At 43.5% G+C, this 22,157-nt stretch overlaps 1 protein-coding gene across 3 annotated transcripts in view; it reads left to right on the top strand.

The window, feature by feature from the left end:
- The window catches only part of RGS20 (regulator of G protein signaling 20), a 75,101-nt gene extending 54,456 nt beyond the window's left edge, over positions 1-20,645 (top strand). For 2 of the 3 annotated variants that reach the window (XM_017855296.1, XM_017855294.1), the window contains exons 2-5: positions 2,124-2,272; positions 12,051-12,134; positions 15,086-15,320; positions 19,612-20,639. In XM_017855296.1, the coding sequence (XP_017710785.1) occupies positions 2,124-2,272; positions 12,051-12,134; positions 15,086-15,320; positions 19,612-19,800 (657 nt within the window). In that variant the 3' untranslated portion in view covers positions 19,801-20,639. Of the gene's footprint in view, positions 1-2,123; positions 2,273-12,050; positions 12,135-15,085; positions 15,321-19,611 lie in introns of all 3 variants that reach the window. The other variant, XM_017855293.1, reaches the window with a different exon arrangement.
- Positions 20,646-22,157: the final 1,512 nt, after the last annotated feature.

The following is a 22,157-nucleotide window of genomic DNA, read 5'->3' on the forward strand; positions in this document are numbered from 1 at the left end:
TATACCCAATAACGGGCTTGCTAGGTCAAATGGTATTTCTGGTTTTAGATCTTTGAGGAATCACCACACCATTTTCCACAATGGATGAACTAATTTACATTCCCATCAACAGTATAAAAGTGTTCCTATTTTTCTGTAATCTTGCCAGCATCTGTTATTTCTTGACTTTTTAATAATTGCCATTCAGACTCTATCCATTTGACGAAGCTTTAATATCCAGAATCTACAAGGAACTTAAATTTACAAGAAAAAACAACCCCATCAAAAAGTGGGCAAAGGATATGAATAGACACTTCTCAAAATAAGACATTTATGCAGCCAACAAATATATGAAAAAAAGTTCTTCATCACTGGTCATTAGAGAAATGCAAATCAAAACTACAATGAGATACCATCTTATGCCAGTTAGAATTGCAATCATTAAAAAGTCAGGAAGCAACAGGTGCTAGAGAGGATGTGGAGAAATAGGAACACTTTTACACTGTTGGTGGGAGTGTGAATTAGTTCAACCATTATGGAAGACAGTGTGGCGATTCCTCAAGGATCTAGAACCAGAAATACCATTTGACCCAGCAATCCAATTACTGAATATATACCCAAAGGATTAGAAATCATTCTACTATAAAGACACATGCACATGTATGTTTATTGCATCACTGTTCACAATAGCAAAGACTTAGAACCAACCCAAATGCCCATCAATGAGAGACTGGATAAAGAAAATGTGGCACAGATACACCATGGAATACTATGCAGTCATAAAAAAGGATGAGTTCATGTCCTTTGCAGGAACATGGATGAAGCTAGAAATCATCATTCTCAGCAAACTAACACAAGAACAGAAAACCAAACACTGCATGTTCTCACTCATAAGTGGGAGTTGAACTATGAGAACACATGGACACAGAGAGGGGAACATCACACACCGGGCTTGTCAGGGGGTGGGGGGCTAGGGGAGGGATAGCATTAGGAAAAATAACTAATTAGATGACGGGTTGATGGGTGTAGCAAACCACCATGGCACGCGTATACCTATGTAACAAACCTGCACATTCTGCACATGTATCCCAGAACTTCAAGTATAATTTAAAAAATAAAAATAAATAAAATAATTAGAACAAAGTCCAGTAGTATAGAGGATTAGGTAATAATCAATAGGAACAGACAAATCTAATGTTGAAATAGAATAATAGATCCAGAAATTAATTCCAAAGTCCTATTTATGGTTCTTTAATGTGTGTGTCCTTGATATTAGCTTGCAATTAGCTCCATCAAGTGATAGTATCCAACCTATAATGGGCTTAGCAATTTCTTGCTTCTCTTGCTGCTTCTGTATCTCACTTCTTTCACATTCTTGGAGTCCCCAACAACAGGGCAGAGGCTGAAGGGCACAGATCTTTTGTGTCGTATGGCTTGGCCTCCACTGAAGTAGGTGAGGGTGACCGTCCCTGGTATAGCAAGACAGGTCTGGGCAGGCCACAGTCTGGTTCTCCTGCCTGGCTTCCTGGGAATAATTGAGCAATTGCTCTATACCAGGCGGGGTTCTGAATGCTTCCACATCCCAATTTCGATCACTTCTGCAAGGTGACGCAGCTAGGAAAGATGTGACTCCAGCCACTGTGGCCTCCAGGACTCCCCTTCTCTTCTGACCTCTTCTCAGTCTGCTCTATTAGCCGGGCCTCCCTTCCCATGTTGACCTCCTCCCATATTTGCGTGTTGGCCTCACGGGCAGCGTTAGGAAGCTGCCACCATCCCTGCCCCCCTTTGGTTCAGGCCACAGGGATGCCTGGAGCTGGGAACCGCCCTGCGTAGCACTGCCTGCGGAGTCTTCAGTGCGTGTGCGTTTCTGTCTCCTTTACTGAACTGTGAGCGCCTAAGGCGGGGCCTTCAATCTGCTAGTTTATCCCTGGAATGTATCTCAGTGCTTGGCAGAGGATAAGCATTACATGTTGGATACATTAATTGATCCTAAGATTCTAAGCACTAAATTTTACGAGAAGTAGCAAAAATGACCTGAATATAGTCGCACTGTATCTGTTCAATGATCCAGACAGCTGACTCCCTGGGCTTACGCCTTCATAACGCTGGGACCCCCTCCCGCTTTGTTCCTCTCCCTCTTGCAGCGGATGGGATCAGAGCGGATGGAGATGCGGAAGCGGCAGATGCCCGTAGCCCAGGACGCACCAGGCGCCGCCCCAGGCCAGCCCGGAGCGGGGAGTCGCGGGTCCAACGCATGCTGCTTCTGCTGGTGCTGCTGTTGTAGCTGCTCATGGTAAGGTTTCAGACTTTTTAATTAATGTGCCCCTGACTGAGAAGTGTAATGTGCTCCTGACTGGGAAGTGGCACCTCTGAATAGTGGTGGTAGCTTACGGTTAATTCAGTGTTTCTTTTTTTTTTTTTTTTTTTTTTTTTTTTTGAGACGGAGTCTCGCTCTGTCACCCCGGCTGGAGTGCAGTGGCCGGATCTCAGCTCAAGGCAAGCTCTGCCTCCCGGGTTTACGCCATTCTCCTGCCTCAGCCTCCCGAGTAGCTGGGATTACAGGCGCCGCCACCTCGCCCGGCTAGTTTTTTGTATTTTTTAGTAGAGACGGGGTTTCACGGTGTTAGCCAGGATGGTCTCGATCTCCCGACCTCGTGATCCGCCCGTGTTTCTTAAGCAACTACTATATGCTTGACACAGAGGGACACCCCATAAATAACAACAGGCCACATCTGACTACCTCTCAAGGGGCTTATGCTCAGATCCCTCAAATCAGGCCACCGTGTGTTAAACAACTAAAGAACAACCTCGGGCTGTTCACGATTGACTATCAACATTTGGGCAGAAATGGTTAGAAAGATTGAACTAGGGGCATTCCTGGGGTAATGACGGCTTAGGATCTAAGATGGGTCTTAAAAGGTTAGGACGAGGCCGGGCGCGGTGGCTCAAGCCTGTAATCCCAGCACTTTGGGAGGCCGAGACGGGCGGATCACGAGGTCAGGAGATCGAGACCATCCTGGCTAACACGGTGAAACCCCGTCTCTACTAAAAAATACAAAAAACTAGCCGGGCGAGGTGGCGCCTGTAGTCCCAGCTACTCGGGAGGCTGGGGCAGGAGAATGGCTTAAACCCGAAAGGCGGAGCGTGCAGTGAGCCGAGATCCGGCCACTGCACTCCAGTTTGGGCGACAAAGCGAGACTCCGTCTCTAAAAAAAAAAAAAGGTTAGGATGATGAAGTAAAGGGAGCCTGGATTTTATGGATTTTACCTTCTGCTGCTTCCATTTCATAAATTTTGTTTTGTAATAAAGAGAAATGTCAAAATATGTGTTTTAAATAGAGACAAATATTAAAATATATGCTAACTTACCGGGTAGAGAAAGACACACAGACAGTCATTGCTTTAAAAAGGATGTAAAACACCCGTGACCCTTTGAGTAGCTGTTAAAGGTCTGGAGAAAAGGAGATAATTTACACCTAAAAATCACGGGAACTTTAAGTTACATCTTTGGAATCTTGGATATGAAAAGTGCTTAGTGCCAGCCAAATCTGTGAACCACTTTCGGCAATCTAAGCATCCTAAATTTATGTAGGCTTGGCAATAAGTTAGACCAAGACCTCACTGTCCTGCGGAAAAAAAGAAAAACTGATATTGGACTGATCACGAACCGCGAAATGGAACTAACAGAACTGATCCCTGGGAAGGAGATTGGAGGTTGAAAATGAAATGCCCGGGGAAGTTTGGTGGCTCCTGCCCAACTCAGGCTACTATTCATTTCCAAGAAGTTCCAATCTGGTGGAAGGGACACAGCAGTAGAATATCCACCAGGGGGATCCCGATACTGATGGTCTCTTCATTCCCAGAGCAAGAGGAAACACGTGGCCGGGGCTGACAGCTAGGCAGTGTCAAGGTGAGACTTCAGCCCTGGTAGGAATCTGGACAGCTCTGCAGGAAGCCAGAGGAGAGGCGCTGGTGGTGGTCAGAGGAAATGCGTGGGTGTCCAGGGCCTGCCCTAGAGGAGGAAGACACCAGTAGTGGCCAGACTGCATTCAGGGGCCTATATTCTCACTCTGCCAGTAGGTCTTCGTGCAGAAACGAGACGATCCTCCTAGAGATGTGCAGGATGTCCCAGTGCAGGTGAGACTCCAGCTGATGTTCAAACCTTCCCCTCCTTCCTTTCTCTGCTGCCTCATGTGCAGGGTGTGGGAGGCGGCTGACATGCTGACCTGAACAGCATGTTGTCCCGGGATAGTGTAAGGCTAGAGGGCAGGGCATGTCCCAGAGCAGGCTCCTCCTACAGGTAACAAGTAGGACAAATAAGATAATCTGTACCTAGACACTATCATCACCACCATAGCCAACACTTTTGCAGCACTTAGGTGTGTGTAGAAGAGACAATAGAGCAATGTCTTCAAAGTGCTGGAGAAAAGTAACTGAAAACTAAGTCAAACCATAATTCAAGAGTGTGGGTAAAATAAGACATTCTCAGACATACGAAGGCCAACCAAGTTTATTGCCTGCAAACCTAAAAGAACCGAAGAAAGGGCCTAGTTCAGAGGGATAAAAGGGAACCCAGAGGAAAGACCCAGGAAACAAGTAACAATCGTAGCTACAACGGGGTCAAATATTGATATAAAATGTGGCACTGAATTTTGTGTTAAAAAGTGTGAAACCAAAGCTGTAAACAGTCTCATGTCAATGACAGACAAATCAAATAATTCAGACTTTCTTAGAAAAAATTATTGTAAGAAAATTTTCTTTCAAAAGTAATGTTATTCATAATGAGTCCAAAAATAAACCCTATCGTTTTAACATCAGTGAAAGACAATAAATCTAGAAAACCTTACCAACACGTAACAAAAGAGTGGCATCAGCAAAGGAGACAATGAACTATTCAGTGAATAGCAGGATACTTGGTGTTTGGTACCAACTCATCCCCACTGATAGGATTTTCTCAGTTTTAGCACTGAAAAGTCCCACCGCCCAGAAAACCTGAAAACCCTAGGCAAACCAGGAATATTGGTCATCCTGCTTGGTATCCAAATATATAAAAATATATTTATATTCCTACATAGCACCATATACAAAAATCAATTCCCACCTTTAAAAAAAGATCAGCTGGGTGCGGTGGCTCACGCCTGTAATCCCAGCACTTTGGGAGGCCGACGCAGGAGGATCACGAGGCAGGCCAATCAAGAGATCGAGACCATCCTGGACAACATGGTGAAACCTCGTTTCTACTAAAAATACAACAATTAGTCAGGCATGGTGGCAGGCACCTGTAATCCCAGCTACTCGGGAAGCTGAGGCAGGAGAATTACTTGAACCCAGGGGGCGGAGGTTGCAGTGAGCCAAGATTACGCTGTTGCAGTGAGCCAAGATTAGGCCACTGCACTCCAGCCTGGGCGGCAGTAAGACTCCATCTCAAAAAAAAAAGAAAAAAAAAAAAGGAATGAGTGACCTGGTGCGGTGGCTGATGCCTGTAATCCCAGCACTTTGGGAAGCCGAGGTGGGCGGATCACCTGAGGTCAGGAGTTCGGGACCAGCCTGGTTAACATGGTGAATCCCCGTCTGTACTAAAAAAAAATACAAAAAATTAGCCAGGCGTGGTGGTGCATGCCTGTAATTCCAGCTACTTGAGAAGCTGAGGTGGGAGAATCACTTGAACCCAGGAGATGGAGGCCACAATGAGCTGAGATCGCACCATTGCACTCCAGCCTGGGCAACAAGAGCGAAACTCTGTATCGAAAAAAAAAAAAAGAATTAAGTCTTGACACCACCAAAATATAGCATGAACTGTGAAAACATTATGCTAAGTGAAAGAAACTAGATAAGAAAGACCACATATTTTATTATTCCACTTACATGAAACGTCCAGAATAGGTAAATTCATAGAGACAGAAAGTAGATTAGCAGTTGCCTAGGAATAAGGAAGATGGAGTTACTGCTAATGTGTAGAGTTCCTTCTGGGGATGATGAAATGTTCCAAAATCATGGCAATAGTTATACCACTCTGTAAATATACTAAAAGCCATGGAATTATACAGTTCAATTTGGCAACTTATATAGTATGCAAACTATATCTTTTTTTTTTTTTTTTTTTGCAGTGGAATCTTGCTCTGTTGCCCAGGCTGGAGTGCAGTGGTACGATCTCGGCTCACTGCAACTTAATCCTCCCAGGTTCCAGCGATTCTCCTGCCTCAGCCTCACAAGTATCTGGGATTACAGGCACGCACCACCACGCCCAGCTAATTTTTGTATTTTAGTAGAGATGGGATTTCTCCATGTTGGCCAGACAGGTCTTGAACTCCTGACCCCAGGTGATCTGCCCGCCTCAGCCTTCCAAAGTGCTGGGATTACAGGTGTGAGCCATCAGGCCAGCCAAATTATATCTTAATAAAGCTATTCTTAAAATATGTTTAACAAAAGATACTAAAAACGAAAAGATAAAACATATTCAGATAAGATAGTTACAGTGCAATTAACAAGTAATTCATATCCAGGATAAAGAACATTAAAATACATTAATAAATAAGAACCAAAAGAGTCAGCAAATGAAATGGAACAGAAAATAATCTGCTTGTATTTCCTACCAACAAGGATCAGAAACATGAAAGTTAAATATACACCCTTTTAAAACCTATACCCTGGCAGATCACCTGAGCCCAGGAGCTCGAGAACAGCCTGGGCAACATGGTGAAACACCGTATTTACAAAAAGCACAAAAACTGGCTGGGCATGGTGGCTCACGCCTGTAATCTCAGTATGTGGGAGGCCAAGGCAGGTGCATCACCTGAGATCAGGAATTGGAGACCAGCCTTACCAACATGGAGAACCTCATCTCTACTAAAAATACAAAATTAGCCAGGCATGGTGGCACCCATAATCCCAGCTACTCAGGAGGCTGAGGCAGGAGAATTGCTTGAACCTGGGAGGCAGAGGTTTCAGTGAGCCGAGATCGCACCATTGCGCTTCAGCATAGGCAAACAAGAGCAAAACTCCATCTCAAAAATAAATAAATAAATAAATAAAACACAAAAATTAGCCAGGCATGGTGGTGCACACCTGTAGTCCCAGCTACTCAGGAGGCTGAGGTGGGAGGATCGCTGGAGCCCAGGGAGGTTGAGGCTGCAGTGAATTATATTGTGCCATTGCACTCCATTGTGTGTAACAGAGTGAGACTGTCTGAAAAACAAACAAAAAAAAAAAAAAGAAAGAAAGAAAAGGAAAACCTATACCCTGGAAAAACTTCTCACACCCCTGCAATAAAAGGAGACATATATGAGAGGATTCACTACAGCATTCATCTGAGTGAGAAAAATTGAAAATGGTTCTAAAGGGCATAGACAGGAGAATGGATGAATATACTGTGGTATAGTTATACAATCCACTACCATACAGCATTTAAATTCATATACTAGAAAAACAAAACTAAACAAATAAATAGGTTAGGCGTGGTGGCTCACGCCTGTAATCCCAGCACTTTGGGAGGCCAAGGCAGAAAGATTGCTTGAGCCCAGGAGTTCGAGACTAGCTGAGGCAACATAGCAAGACCATGTCTCCACTGAAAAAAAAAAAAGAAAAAGTTAGCCAGGCATGGTGGCATGTGCCTGTAGTCCCAGCTACTCTAGAAGCTGAGGCGGAAGGATCACTTGAACCCAGTTCAAGGCTGCAGTGAGCTATGATCATGCTACTGCACTCCAGCCTGGGCAACAGAGTGAGACATTGTCTCAGAAATAAATAAATTCATATGCTAGAGGGAAAAAAACAAATTATAAAGCAATATATGTTACATAATTACATTTATACTATGTTTAAAAATACGTTTATGAATATAATATAGTAGCATAACTATGAATTGGAATGGTAAATAGTAAGTTAAAAATGGTGGCTCTCGGCCGGGCGCGGTGGCTCAAGCCTGTAATCCCAGCACTTTGGGAGGCCGAGACGGGCGGATCACGAAGTCAGGAGATCGAGACCATCCTGGCTAACACGGTGAAACCCCGTCTCTACTAAAAAATACAAAAAACTAGCCTGGCGAGGTGGCGGGCGCCTGTAGTCCCAGCTACTCGGGAGGCTGAGGGAGAAGAATGGCGTGAACCTGGGAGGCGGAGCTTGCAGTGAGCTGAGATCTGGCCACTGCACTCCAGCCCGGGCGACAGAGCGAGACTCCGTCTCGGAAAAAAAAAAAAAAAAAAAAAATGGTAGCTCTCTCTAGGGTAAAGAGAGGAAGAAATGAGATGGGAAAAGTACACAGCAAACTTCAACTATTTAAGTAGTGAATTTCCTTTTTTTTTTTTTTACCACACTTTTGAGATTTATCCATATTAATATACATAGTCAAGTCAATTTTCGAGAAAGGTAAATGGCAATTTGTTTTCTAAGTACTTGTGAATCTTTCTCAGCATTTTGCTGTAAGGCCTTCCGGTATTTAGTGTTGTAAGGGAAGGCATGCTGATTCTTGTTCTCTTGAATATAAAGTTTTTTTTCCTTTCTAGTAAGTTTTCTCTTTATCACTCAAAATTTTACCAAAATATATCTGGCCGTGGGTCTTCTTTTACTGAAAATTCCTAAAACACAGCGAGCTACTATAGACATCTTCTAGTTCTGCTGTAATAACAACAGTGGACCAAGGTAAAGAAAACTTCACAAAAAAAAATATTCTCGTTTTCAAAACACATTGTCTCTTTAAAACATTCTTACTTGAAATGAGGCAAAAAGTATATCAAAGCTTAAATAAGTTTGCATTATTTAGTTTGCAGTAGAGCTTCTGGTTCTCTGAGGAATCTCCTGTCAAATTCATCTCTTTTTTTCTCTGGTTTTTCATACCCACTGAGCAGTAATGTGTTCTGCTTACAAAAGAAGCCTTGGAAGTCATGCAGAGAGCGTACCACTCAAATGTCTCTCAAGTTTTTTTTGGTCGGATTTTTTTTTTAAAGAAGCCATTATTTACTGAAACTTTTTAGCCCTGACATCATGAAAGAAGGAAGTCAAAAGGGTTCCTGCATTTCTAATGATTTTGCCTTTAAAGAAAAACAGAGCTATACACACACACATACACACACACACACACACTGAAAATTTATAAAACAGATGTGCTAAAAACAGACTGAAAAACTTTTATAAAGTGTTAAGAAAAGATATAATAAAGAATATAGAAAATACAGCAGCGGCCGGGCGCGGTGGCTCAAGCCTGTAATCCTAGCACTTTGGGAGGCCGAGACGGGCGGATCACGAGGTCAGCAGATCGAGACCATCCTGGCTAACACGGTGAAACCCCGTCTCTACTAAAAAATACAAAAAAACTAGCCGGGCGAGATGGCGGGCGCCTATAGTCCCAGCTACTCGGGAGGCTGGGAGGCAGGAGAATGGCGTGAACCCGGGAGGCAGAGCTTGCAGTGAGCTGAGATCCGGCCACTGCACTCCAGCCCGGGCGACAGAGCGAGACTCCACCTCCCAAAAAAGAAAAAAAAGAAAATACAGCAGCAACAAGATAAAGAAAATCCCAGTTGTCAGTGATAACATCCATTTTTAAGTTGATAGGATGCTGAAAGCATTCTTGCTAAAATCATAAATAAGGCAAAATGTCCACAATCTCTACTACTATTTAACAATGTATTTGGCTGGGCGTGATGGCTCATGCCTGTAATCCCAACACTTTGGGAGGCCGAGGTGGGCAGATCACAAGGTCAGGAATTCGAGACCAGCCTGACCAACATGGTGAAACCCCATCTCTACTAAAAATACAAAAATTAGCCGGGCATGGTGGCGCGCACCTGTAATCCCAGCTACTCAGGAGGCTGAGGGAAGAGAATCGCTTGAACCCAGGAGGCGGAGGTTGTAGTGATCTGAAATCACGCCACTGCACTCCAGCCTGGGCAACAGAGCAAGACCCTATCTCAAAAAAAAAAAAAAATTGTATTTTAGGCGTTAGCTAATTAGACAAGAAAAACAATTAGAGGCCTGAGAATTGGAAATAAAGAGGTAAAATTCTTCCTGTTTGCAGATGAAATCCCAAGAGAATTATAGCTGTAACTGATACAAATACAGAAGAATTCAGAAATAGGAAGGATATAAAATTATCATTAAAGTAATACTCTTTAGGCCTCAGATCTTAAAATAAAGAACACTTCCATTTCAATAATAAAATGCAAATAAATCAATTTAGAAATAGTCAAAAGATCTGAATACACATCTCTCCAAAGAAGATGTACACAGAGCTAGTAAATGCATGAAAAGATGTTCCACATCAGTAGTCATTAGCAAAATGCAAATCAAAACCACAATGAAATACCACTTCACACCCACTTAGGAAGCTAGAATAAAAAAGACAACAGTAACTGTTGGCAAGGACATGGAGAAATTAGATCCCTCAAATATTACCATGTGAAATGGTGCAATTACTTTGTAAAACAGTTTGGGAGTTCCTCAAAATGTTAAATCTTAAGTTACCATATGACTCAGCAGTTCTACTCCGAGGTTTCTACTTAAGGAATAAGAAACACAAATATATGTTTGCACATACTTGCACAGGAATGTGCATAGCAGCATGATTCATGCAGCCAAAATGTGGAAACAACTCGAATGTCTATCTGCTGATGAATGGATAAACGAAATGTGATGCGTCTATCCAAACAATGAGATGTTATTCAACTGGAAAAAGAAACGAAGTGCCCATACATGCTACGGCATGGGTTAAGTGCAAAAACATTATGCCATGTGAAAGGAGAGAGCCAGCAAAGATCACATACCGTAGGTTCCAGAACGGGCAAATCTATAGAGACAGGAAGCAGATGCGTGCTTGCCTAGGGCAGGTAGAGTGGGGAGATACCGGTGATAAGCGGTGACTGCTTACTGGTGGGGTTTCTTTTGGGGGTGATGACAATGTTCTGGAATTAGATAGCAGGGAGGGTTGCACAACTTTGTGAGTATACTAAAAACCACTGAATTGTACACTCTAAACAGATAAACTTGGCGGCATATGAATGATAGCTCAATAAAGTGATTAAGAAAGTGGCCGGGCGTGGTGGCTCATGCCTGTAATCCCAGCACTTTGGGAGGTCCAGATGGGTGGATCACTTGAGGTTAGGAGTTCAAAACCAGCCTGGCCAACATGGTGAAACCAAATACAAAAATTAGCCAGGCATGTTGGTGCATGCCTGTAGTCCCAGCTACTCAGGAGACTGAGGCACAAGAATCACTTGAACCCAGGAGGCAGAGTTTGCAGTGAGCTGAGACAGTGCCACAGCACTGCAGCCTGGGCAGCAGAGCAAGACTTCATCTCAAAAAAAAAAAAAAAAAAAGCATTCATATTACAAACAATAACCAGTTAAAAGATGAGATAAAAGTATAAATTCCATTTACAGTAACAACAAAAATACTTGGAATGAGTTTACAGACAAATGTACAGAATGTGTATAAGAAAACAAACTCTTTAGAGAAATACATAGATTTTGATTATGCACTTTCCTAGTTTTCTCTACTACTTTTGTATATGTGCCTATAAATATATGAAGCCTCCATTTTGACTGGAAACAAAGCCTAGAGGATGTATACTTTTTTAAGAGACAAAAAATGAAATGAAACCCCATAACATTCCTGACAGTCTTACTTTTTACTATTTTCATTTTTTAAATTTTTGTATTAAATAGAGACGGGGTCTTGCTATGATGCACAGGTTGGTCTTAAACTCCTGGCCTCAAGTGATCCTCCTGCCTTGGCCTCCCAAAGTGCTGGGATTACAGGCATGAGCCAACATGCCCAAGCCTTTTTTACTATTTTCTAATGAATCTGTTTTTATTTAAAAAATCATTATTCTAAGTATAATTGAACACAATAATTTCTAACTCTTTCTCAATTGTAGAAACCACAGTGTTATAATTTACATTTCTAGTATCTTACTGTCATGCTTTTGGTTTGCTTGGGAAAACTAACTGGGGTCATTTTCTTTTCCAAGCAAAGGAAGAAATTCTATTAATACTTCGGGATCTGAAGTTATCTTTAAAATATTTGTAAAAAATCTTTTCTTGGCAGAGACTGAGCTGTCAACATGTGAATGTCTTTTTTTTGCAGTCTCACTGTTAGAAACCAGGAAGATCAGAGGCCCACAATAGCTTCCCACGAACTCAGAGCAGACCTTCCAACCTGGGAAGAAAGGTGAAATCGCACGTTTTTTTACCTCACTAAACTAACAGAAATACTAACCTCTTTCTTTTCTTTGCCTTGTATGTTTCAACAGAATGCACACTTTCTCTAACTGCAATTTATAACATCCAATCATTATGTGGCCTCACATTCCTCCCCTGAAGAATTCCATTTAATTCATCGTGTGACGGGGAGAGAAATCAGTTCTATTATTAGTCTAATTCCTTTGCTAATTGCAAATACAAATAGATGCTTCCTAACAAAACATATTATTTTATTTTTATATAATATACTTTAAAAAATAAAAGTATGTTATATAATAAACGGTGGCCGGGCATGGTGGCTCACACCTGTAATCCCAGCACTTTGGAAGGTCAAAGTGTGTGGATCACCTGAGGTCAGGAGTTTGAGACCAGCCTGGCCAACATGGTGAAACCCCTTTTCATTAAAATACAAAAATTAGCGGGGCATGGTGGCACACGCCTGTAATCCCAGCTGTTCAGAAGGCTGAGGCAGGAAGAATTGCTTGAACCCCGGAGACGGAGGTTGCTGTGAGCCAAGATTGCACCACTGCACCCCAGCCTAGGAGACAGAGAAAGATTCTATCTCAATAAATGAATAAATAAATAAATAAATAAATAAATAATAAAATGGAGAGGGAGAAAGAAAAAGCTATAGATGCTAGCCAAAAATTAAATGGTATATAAGTAAAGAAAGTGATCTAACCTCTAAGAGAGTAAACACTGTTAACACATTTCTTTTTTTTTGGAGATGGAGTCTAGCTCTGTCACCCAGGCTGGAGTGCAGTGCTGCAATCTTGACTCACTGCAACCTCTGCCTCCCAGGTTCAAGTGATTCTCCTGCCTCAGCCTCCCAAGTAGCTGGGATTACAGGTACCCACCACCACACCTGGCTAATTTTTGTATTTTTAGTAGAGATGGGGTTTCACCATGTTGGCCAGGCTGGTCTCGAACTCCTGACCTCAGGTGATCCGCCCGCCTCGGCCTCCCAAAGTGCTAGGATTACAAGCGTGAGCCACTGTGCCCAGCCTGTTAACACATTTCTTAAAAGAAATGACCTGGAAGATTTGAAAACAAACAAAATAGGAGTTTTAAAAATGAAATATTATTGTTCAAATTGTTTTAAAATTGATGATTGAAATAGGAGATTAGATACAGCTAAATAAATAATTAGTGAACCTGAAGGTATCCAAAAAGACCCATGTAACAAGGAGATTGAAATACAATTTGAGTATCCCTTATCCAAAATGCTTGGAACTAGAAATGTTTCAGATTTCAGATTTTTTCAGATTTCAGAATATTTGCATTATACTTACCAGTGGCTCACACCTGTAATCCCAGCACTTTGGGAGGCCAAGGTGGGTGGATGACCCAAGGTCAGGAGTTCCAGACCAGCCTGGCCAACATGGTGAAATCCCATCTCTACTAAAAATACAAAAAAGTAGCCAGGTGTGGTAGTGAGCACCTGTAATCCCAGCTCCTCGGGAGGCTGAGGCAGGAGAATTGCTTGAACCTGGGAGGCGGAGGTTGCAGTGAGCCGAGATCATGCCATTGCACTCCAGCCTGGGTGACAGAGAGAGACTCTGTCTTAAAAAAATAAAATAAATAAATAAATAAAAACTAAAGACTACATTTTTCAGGGTTACATACATACATTTAAAACTATGGAAACAAAATAAAAGAGATATTAAGGATCATTATTAAGCTATGTTTTCTGATCTCGATATAATTATGACAGAAGTAAGAATTAACTCAAAGGGGTAACCCCAAAATCAAGTATAGCAGTTCCCTAGGGGACGAAGCCGGGAGACAGTAGCAAGTAGAAGTACCACCAAAATAAATGCAACATTGTCAGTGCTGTTCTGGTTCTTAAGGAAAATGGCCCATTCATAAGTGTTCATTTACACTGGAGACTCGGAAAGGTGGATGGGAGGGTGGGAGGTAGGTAAGGGATGAGAAATTACCTGACAATTACAATGCACACTATCCCATTGATGGCTACGCTAAAAACACAGGCTTCACCACTGTGCAATGTATGCATGTAACAAAAGTGCACTTGTACCCCCTAATTATATTTTTTAAATGTTTGTAATTTTTTTTAAAAAGTGAGTCGGACGCAGTGGCTCACACCTGTAATCCCAGCACTCTGGGAGGCCAAGGTGGGTGGATCGCTTGAGCCTAAGAGTTTGAGACCAGCCTAGGCAACATAGTAAGACCTGACTCTACAAAGAATACAAAAAGTTAGCTGGGCATGGTTGGCACCTGCCTGTAGTCCCTGCTACTTGGGAGGCCAAGGAGAGAGAATCATATGAGCATACTAAGTCGAGGCCGCAGTAAGCTGTGATCACCCCACTGCACTCCAGCCTTGGCAACAAAGCGAGACTCTCAAAAAAAAAAAAAAAGTGTTCATTTTGTTGTCACCTTTGGACAGTACAGCGGTGGCATTTGTAACTTGCATTTATATTACATATATTCTCTTTCTCAAATATTACGTAATTTTAAAATACATTAAGCAGACACTTGCTCTGTTGTTCTAGAGGTTTCATGTTGTCAAACCTGACTTAGTTCTGTTGTAGTACAGAACTCATCACAGGTGATTAGGAAGTTTTGGGTCAGATGGTTGTCGGATTTTTCTTTACATTTATAGTTTTTAAAATATTGCAAGATGTGCCCAGTTGTAAACAAGCATGTTCTTAGCAGTTATTATAGCAACTTGGTTTGCAAGCCTTTCGGTATGCAATCCAGCAAACAATGTGAAAGTATATTCATGTGTTTTTCCCAAAGGCTTGAAGAAAGGAGAGCAGCTCTTCCCCTTCCTAAAAGGGCCTAAATGCATATATTTTTCATTCTTGGAGGAGGAAAAGATACATTTCTAATGATGAAATTCCAATTAACTACCACTAACAGTTCCCCTATACCCCCTCTCTTTTGGTCTCCACGAAGCCCTGCTCCTACTCTGGAAGAAGTGAACGCCTGGGCTCAGTCATTCGACAAATTAATGGTCACTCCAGCAGGAAGGAATGCATTCCGTGAATTCCTCCGAACAGAATTCAGTGAAGAAAATATGCTCTTCTGGATGGCCTGTGAGGAACTGAAAAAGGAAGCTAATAAAAACATTATTGAAGAGAAAGCAAGGATAATCTATGAAGACTACATTTCTATACTGTCTCCTAAGGAGGTATGTGACCACGAAATGCCTTCTCCCAAGGCTGATGGTAAAAGTATTAACTTGGTGCAAAAGCAATTGCCACAGGCCGGGCACGTTGGGTCATGCCTGTAATCCCAGCACTTTGGGAGGCTCAGGCGGGCAGATCACCTGAGGTCATGAGTTGGAGACCAGCCTGACCAACATGGTAAAACCCCGTCTCTACCAAAAATACAAAAATTAGCCTGGTATGGTCACGGGCACCTGTAATCCCAGCTGCTTGGGAGGCTGAGGCAGGAGAATCGCTTGAACCTAGGATGCAGAGGTTGCAATGAGCTGAGATTGCGCCACTGCACTCCAGCCTGGGTGACAAGAGCGAAACTCCATCTCAAAAAACTAAACAAAAGTAATCACCTTTTTTTTCTTTTTTGAGACAGAGTCTCACTCTGTCGCCCAGACTGGAGTGCAATGGTACGACCTTGGCTCAGTGCAACCTCTGCCTCCCGGGTTCAAGCGCTTCTTCTGCCTCAGCCTCCAGAGTAGCTGGATTATAGGTATGCACCACCACGCCTGGCTAATTTTTGTATTTTTAGTAGGACAGGGTTTCACCAGTTGTGCACAGGGATGGGTCTTGATCTCTTGACTCATGATCCACCCACTTGGCCTCCCCAAAGTGCTGGGAATTACAGTATGTGCTAGCTCGCTATTACTTTTTATTTTTTTTTTCCTGAGGTTGTGGAGTCTCGCCTGTCACCCATTGGCCTGGGAGTGCAGTGGCAGATTCAGTTCACTGCAAGCTCCGCTCCCGGGTTCACGGCCATTCTCCCGCTCAGCTTCCCGAGTAGCTGGAACTAAGGTGCTCGCACCTCGCCCGGGCTAGTTTTTTGTATTTTTTTTTTTTTAGTAGAGGACGGGGTTTCCACCGGGTTAGCCCGGGATGGTCTTGATCTCCTGGACCTCGTGATCCGCCCGCTCGGCCTCCCAAAAGTGCTGGGATTACAGGCTTGAGCCACCGCGGGCCCGGGCCTTCCTCGCATTAATTTTAACTTTTTTCCAGAAAAAATGGCACAAAAGTTTTTCACAGATTTCAGAGGACCTTTGGAGCCCTCGGCAGGTCCACAGTCAAAGGGATCTGAATACCATGAACGCGGGTGCAGCTGTTTCCTACATTTTGCAGTTGCTGTTCTGGGTCAAGCTGAACATGACCAAACAGCTGCACCCTCATTCACAGTATTCAGATCCCTTTGACTGTGGACCTGCAGAGGGGCTGCAAGTGTCCTCTGAAATCTGTGAAAACTTTTGTGCATTTTTCTGGAAAAAGTATCCCCTGGAGTCTGCATTTGATGGTGAACACTGTTTACAAATATTACACCCTAAGAAGTGCCTTTAAATAAAATTATCTTGTTATTCTGAGAAAAATATTGTCTTTAGGTATCTTGATGTTACAGAGCAGCAGCATCACAGATGTGATACTGATGCGGAAAAGGTTTTCCCCAGGCTGGCCTTATCATATTCAAGAAATTATCAGTTGAATGAGATTGGGCAAGTTTCCACCTGTCAGAGTTTCAGTTACTTCAGATCTAAAATGTAGGAGGTCAGGCCTGGCACAGTGGTTCACTTCTGTAATCCCAGCATTTTGGGAGGCCGAAGCAGGTGGATCACCTGAGGTCAGGAGTTCGAGACCAGCCTGGCCAAACATGGTGAAACCCCATCTTGTAAGTTTTATAAAAATACAAAAACTTAGCCGGGTGTGGTGGCATTCACCTGTAATCCCAGCTACTCGGGAGGCTGTGGCTGGAGAATCGCTTCAACCTGGGAGGCGGAGGTTGCAATGAGTAGAGATTGCGTCATTGCACTCCAGCCTGGGCAACAAGAACAAAACTCCACCTCAAAAAAAATAATAATAAAATTTAGGAGGTCAGATTGTTCTCACAATTGGGTGCCCTGCAGCTCTAATTGTAAAACTATTGGTTATTTCCTACTATGTGCTGACAGGGATGTCAGGTTGAAGAAGCAGGGCCTCTCCTGTCATGGAGCTCCTGGAGATGTGGGCAGACAGACCAGGACCCCTGGCCACACGCTCAGCACTCATTGGGGCTCGGGGGTGAGCCATCCACAAACGGGTGGGCGAGAATGAGAAAAATACTCAAGGAGGCTACAGATGGACCAAGGATAGTGAAAAGGAAATTTCCACAAACACAGCAGGATGGCGACATTCCAGGAGACAGGACCAGGCGAGCCCAGGAGAAGAGCATGAAGTTGTGTGATCACTGCAAGTGTACACAGATTGTTGTGCCAGAAGGGGAGAGTGCTTACCAAACTATTAGGGCTGGGGGCAGGCAGTGGGAGGAGACTTAAGAGAGAAAGGGTCGGAGAGCATGGAGAGGTTTGGGCATCATGCCGAAGCATCCGGATTTTTCTCTTGGGAAGCCCCTGGATTTTAGCCCGTTTGCATCATCGAATTTTGATTTTTGAAAGACCAATAGGGCTGCAGAATGGATTTGGAGAAGACGAGGGACAGAAGACTTTAGAAAACTAATTCAGGAGCCCAGAGGGACGTGGCAAGGGGCTAGCTAGGCCAGCTGAAGACGCTAGAGAGGAAGGGTTGGATTTGAGGCAAACCCACCGTCTCAAATGACTCCCATATGCCTGGTGTAGGCAGACCAGGTGGTGGGGTCGTTGGCTTTACTTAATTTTGCACCGTTACATTTTGCTTTCTTAAGTTCGTGTTGTTAAATTGGTAATATTCAGTTGACATGTTTGAATACTGAGTCCAGAAAGTTATTTTCATTTTGGACTAATAAAGAGCAAGATAATTTTGTTCTTTAATTTATGGCTTCCACATATTTTTATTTTGTCATGATTTTTTTTTTAGGCAAAGTTTTTCTTCAGTCTTTTAAAGTATTATACAACCAAAACACAGGCCAGGCACGGTGGCTCAAGCCTGTAATCCCAGCACTATGGGAGGCCGAGGCAGGTAGACCTTGTCTAGGAAGAGCCAAACATCAGAGCAATCAACATCTACGGGCTTAGTGAAATCCAAGCACTTTTGTCATTAAATCACCAAAAACATAAGACACTACCATCATCATCATCCCCACTTCAGGGGAGGAGCTCACTAGAACACAGTTTACCTTGCCTGAGGCCCCACAACAATGCAGTGACAGGGCTGGTTTTGTTTGTGTGTTTGTTTTGAGTGGAGTCTTGCTCTGTTGCCCAGGCTGGAGTGCAGTGGCATGGTCTCAGCTCACTGCAACCTCCACTTCCCAGGTTCAAGCGATTCTCCTGCCTCAGCCTCCCGAGTAGCTGGGATTACAGGTGCCTGCCACCATGCCCAGCTAATATTTTTTATTTTTTGTGGAGAGATGGGGTTTTGCCATGTTGGCAAGGCTGGTTTCGAACTCCATAGCGCTGGGATTGCAGGTGTGAGTCACCATACCCGGCCAGGGCTGGAATTTAAACACAGGCATCGTCTGCCCTCAGGCCCTGTGATTGGAACCTTCCAGGGTTTTGAGTCAACTTCCTACTTCACCCCTGTGCCCAACCCTCTGGGCAGGCCAGCACTCATCCCCAGAGCCCTGCCACTGTGGGCCAGCAGGGGAAGCCTGGGCCTCCACGCATCAGCCCCCATGTTACAAGGAAATGAGCAAGGGGCAGTCTGTGCTGCCTGTTTTCTTCAAAGCAGCAGTGTGAGCCCCGCCAGCATCACTTAGAACTTGCAGGAAATAACAAGCTATCAGGAACCCCTGCACCTACTGAGTCTGGGGTGGGGCCCAGCAACTGCTCTCACAAGCCCTCTGGAGCCTGCTGATGCCACTGACATTTGAGAACCGCGTTGATTATGCTTTTGGTTTCTCTTTTGGCAGTTTGGATTTTTTGGATTATCTTGTTTGGTTTGGGGTATTTAAAACACAAGGCCGGGCGCAGTGGCTTATGCCTGTAATCCCAGCACTTAGGGAGGCCGAGGCGGGCAGATCACCTGAGATCAAGAGTTCGAGACCAGCCAACATGGAGAAACCCTATCTCTACTAAAAATACAAAAGTTAGCCAGGTGAGGTGGTGGGTGCCTGTAATCCCACCTACTCGGGAGGCTGAGGTAGGAGAACTGCTTGAACCCGGGAGGCGGAGGCTGCAGCGAGCTGAGATTGCGCCACTGCACTCCAGCCTGGGCGACAGAGTAAGACTCTGTCTCAAAACAAAACAAACCACAACAACAACAACAAAAAAACAAAAACAAGAACAAAAAACCCCACAAGCTCTAGGAGTTTGGGATAGAGATACAACTAAAGTCTCTAATACAGCTCCTGCTCGTTTCTGTCGACAGGTGAGCTTAGACTCCCGTGTGAGAGAAGTCATCAACAGAAACATGGTGGAGCCATCCCAACACATATTCGATGATGCTCAACTTCAGATTTACACCCTGATGCACAGAGACTCATATCCTCGATTCATGAACTCTGCTGTCTATAAGGACTTGCTTCAGTCCTTATCGGAGAAATCCATTGAAGCATAGGATTTCTCAAATATATTTATTATTAATAAAATAATAAAAGAACTCATGGGCTACATCTAGCACAGGGAATTTAGAGGTTGTAGCATCTTCTGCTGGGGTAATACTCAGGCTATTCTAATAACAGATGATTCCTTCAACAGACTGCTATATATTCACAATGTAAATTGCAGCCATCTTTAGTGATACTTTTGAAAAAAAAAAAGGGATATGGCTGTTGTAGAAAGATAGCGTATTTGCATTTACAGTAACAGTAGCAGGTTGTCAGTGGCGAAGGCTACACAGAAGGCTCCTTGCTGCCCGGAGCAGGTACATCCACCAGAGCAAAGGGAACCACTTTTGTTTTGCATGAATTTGGTAATTGATTACTCTCTCCCCAAAGAAAAGACATTCAGATGTTTCTCAACGACCTCTTCCATCCATCAAGCTCGGTTTGAATACTTCACTTACCAGTGCCATTACAGGACCCAAATTCACAGTTCATAAAGATGTGACCACTACATGTAAAAATAGCATTCCACTTGATCTTACAGTATGTATGTATGTATGGAGATACGTATGTGTGTGTGTGTGGATCTCTACATGGTTAATGTAAAGCACTGTGCTCTGAAGTGGATCAGTCTCAAGTGTCTGGTAACAGAAGCAGTGCTTAGAAAATTCTTTTGTTGAAAACAGTTACTGTTATTTTATTATCAGAATTTGCCAACCTAACGAATGAATTTTAAAATTCATAACTTGGTCATGTTCACAACAAAACTGTCAAATAAGCATATTTCCATTTTTATTACTGAAAGAAATATGGGCATTTTCATTCTTTAAAGAAATAAAGCACAAGAATTTTACCTCAATCTTTATTTTCTTTATGTACATATTTGGGAAACAGAAGATTAAGAAAGTAGGGATATGTGCAGCATATCTTTTAGCTCCCAGACTACGTTCTGTCCTTAGAGCCCACTATTTTATCATAGGTAAAAGAATAACTTCTCATAGGTAAAAGAACTTCATAAATTACAGGTAAAATATCGGTTGGTAGACCCAGACCATTCTGAAGAAACACACTCAAAATCCAGGACGCTCTGAGTAGTGGGAAAGACGCTACTTTGCAGGAGGCGGCACCGTGCTCCCGCCCTCAAGGGGGATGGCTCTCCTCTGGGTCCTTCTCCCTCCCTGGCCTCTCCATAGCCTGCCTTATCTTCATGACTCAACTCAAGCCCCAAACCCAAGCCCCTCTCCTTCATTCTCAGGAAACCATTTTACCTCCTACTCTACTATGCAAATTGTGTCCCTAAGCCCCCTCAACTTCCCATGCAACCTATAAATACATATAGATCAGTGTCTATTCTCATCTCCCTCAGTCCAATCCCAGAGAACCATGTGCTCTCTCCTCCTTTTCGAGGTGTTAATCCCTTACATGTGCTTGTAAGTTTTCCAATCTCATTTCTTACTAAAGAAAAAGGATGTAATTGTGAGTAAGACATAAACCCTGCCCTCTAGTAGTTTACATTCAGTAAAAGCAAACAGACATGTCAGCAGCAACTCTGATATAGTAAGAACCACAGCAGGGGAAGAACAGCACTGCAGAAGTCATGAAGGGTTGTGGAAAGATTCTGGTGGAGATGGCACCAAAGTCAAAATCCAGAGAACAAGAACGTGGATGTGTTGGAGGCAGGGAGGGAACTGGATGAGACGGTATTCACAACTGAGCGACCCCAAAGGAATCGACATGCTGAGAACGAGGGAAGACACACACAAAAGGACATGTTGGAATCAGTTGGATGGAGGAATCTGGGTGGGTGAGTCTAGGCTGGTGTGTTGATTTTGGGGTTTTTCAGCACATAGGCGAATAAGATTGCCTGGAGAATTATGCATGAAAAGATAGCTGAGGGTAAATCATTGCAAGGATAGACAGAACTGAGAGCCTCAAAGGAGATTTAGGATTCATCTTGTCAATACAGGTAAGAAGCAAGTCGGGGAATATGGAAATATGGCAGCAAATGCATGAGAGTGTCTTGAGGGGCAGTGGTGAACAGTGGTAAACGAAGACTCTTACATAGAGCTTTGTTCCAGCAATTTCTCCCCACCCTCCTGTATCACTGAGTTCACCTTGGCTATTTCCCACACCGTAAGCATGCTCGATTTCCCGTTAAAAACAAACCTGTGTTCCCCTGTAAGGGCTGCCTCTTGTCGCCCCCTTTCTCAACAGATCTTTCACAATAGCCCACACTTGCTGTCTCCATTTCATCATCTCCCCGTTCTCACCTTGAGCTGCTCCAGTGCCCTCAACTGCTCCAAGGAGGCCTCTCCCCGCCAAGTCTACAGCGCAGTTTTCCCAGCCTTCTCAGTGGGCTGCTCAGCTCCTG

Source organism: Rhinopithecus bieti, unplaced genomic scaffold, assembly GCF_001698545.2.
Source record: "Rhinopithecus bieti isolate Rb0 unplaced genomic scaffold, ASM169854v2 scaffold_40655, whole genome shotgun sequence".
NCBI lineage: Eukaryota > Metazoa > Chordata > Mammalia > Primates > Cercopithecidae > Rhinopithecus > Rhinopithecus bieti.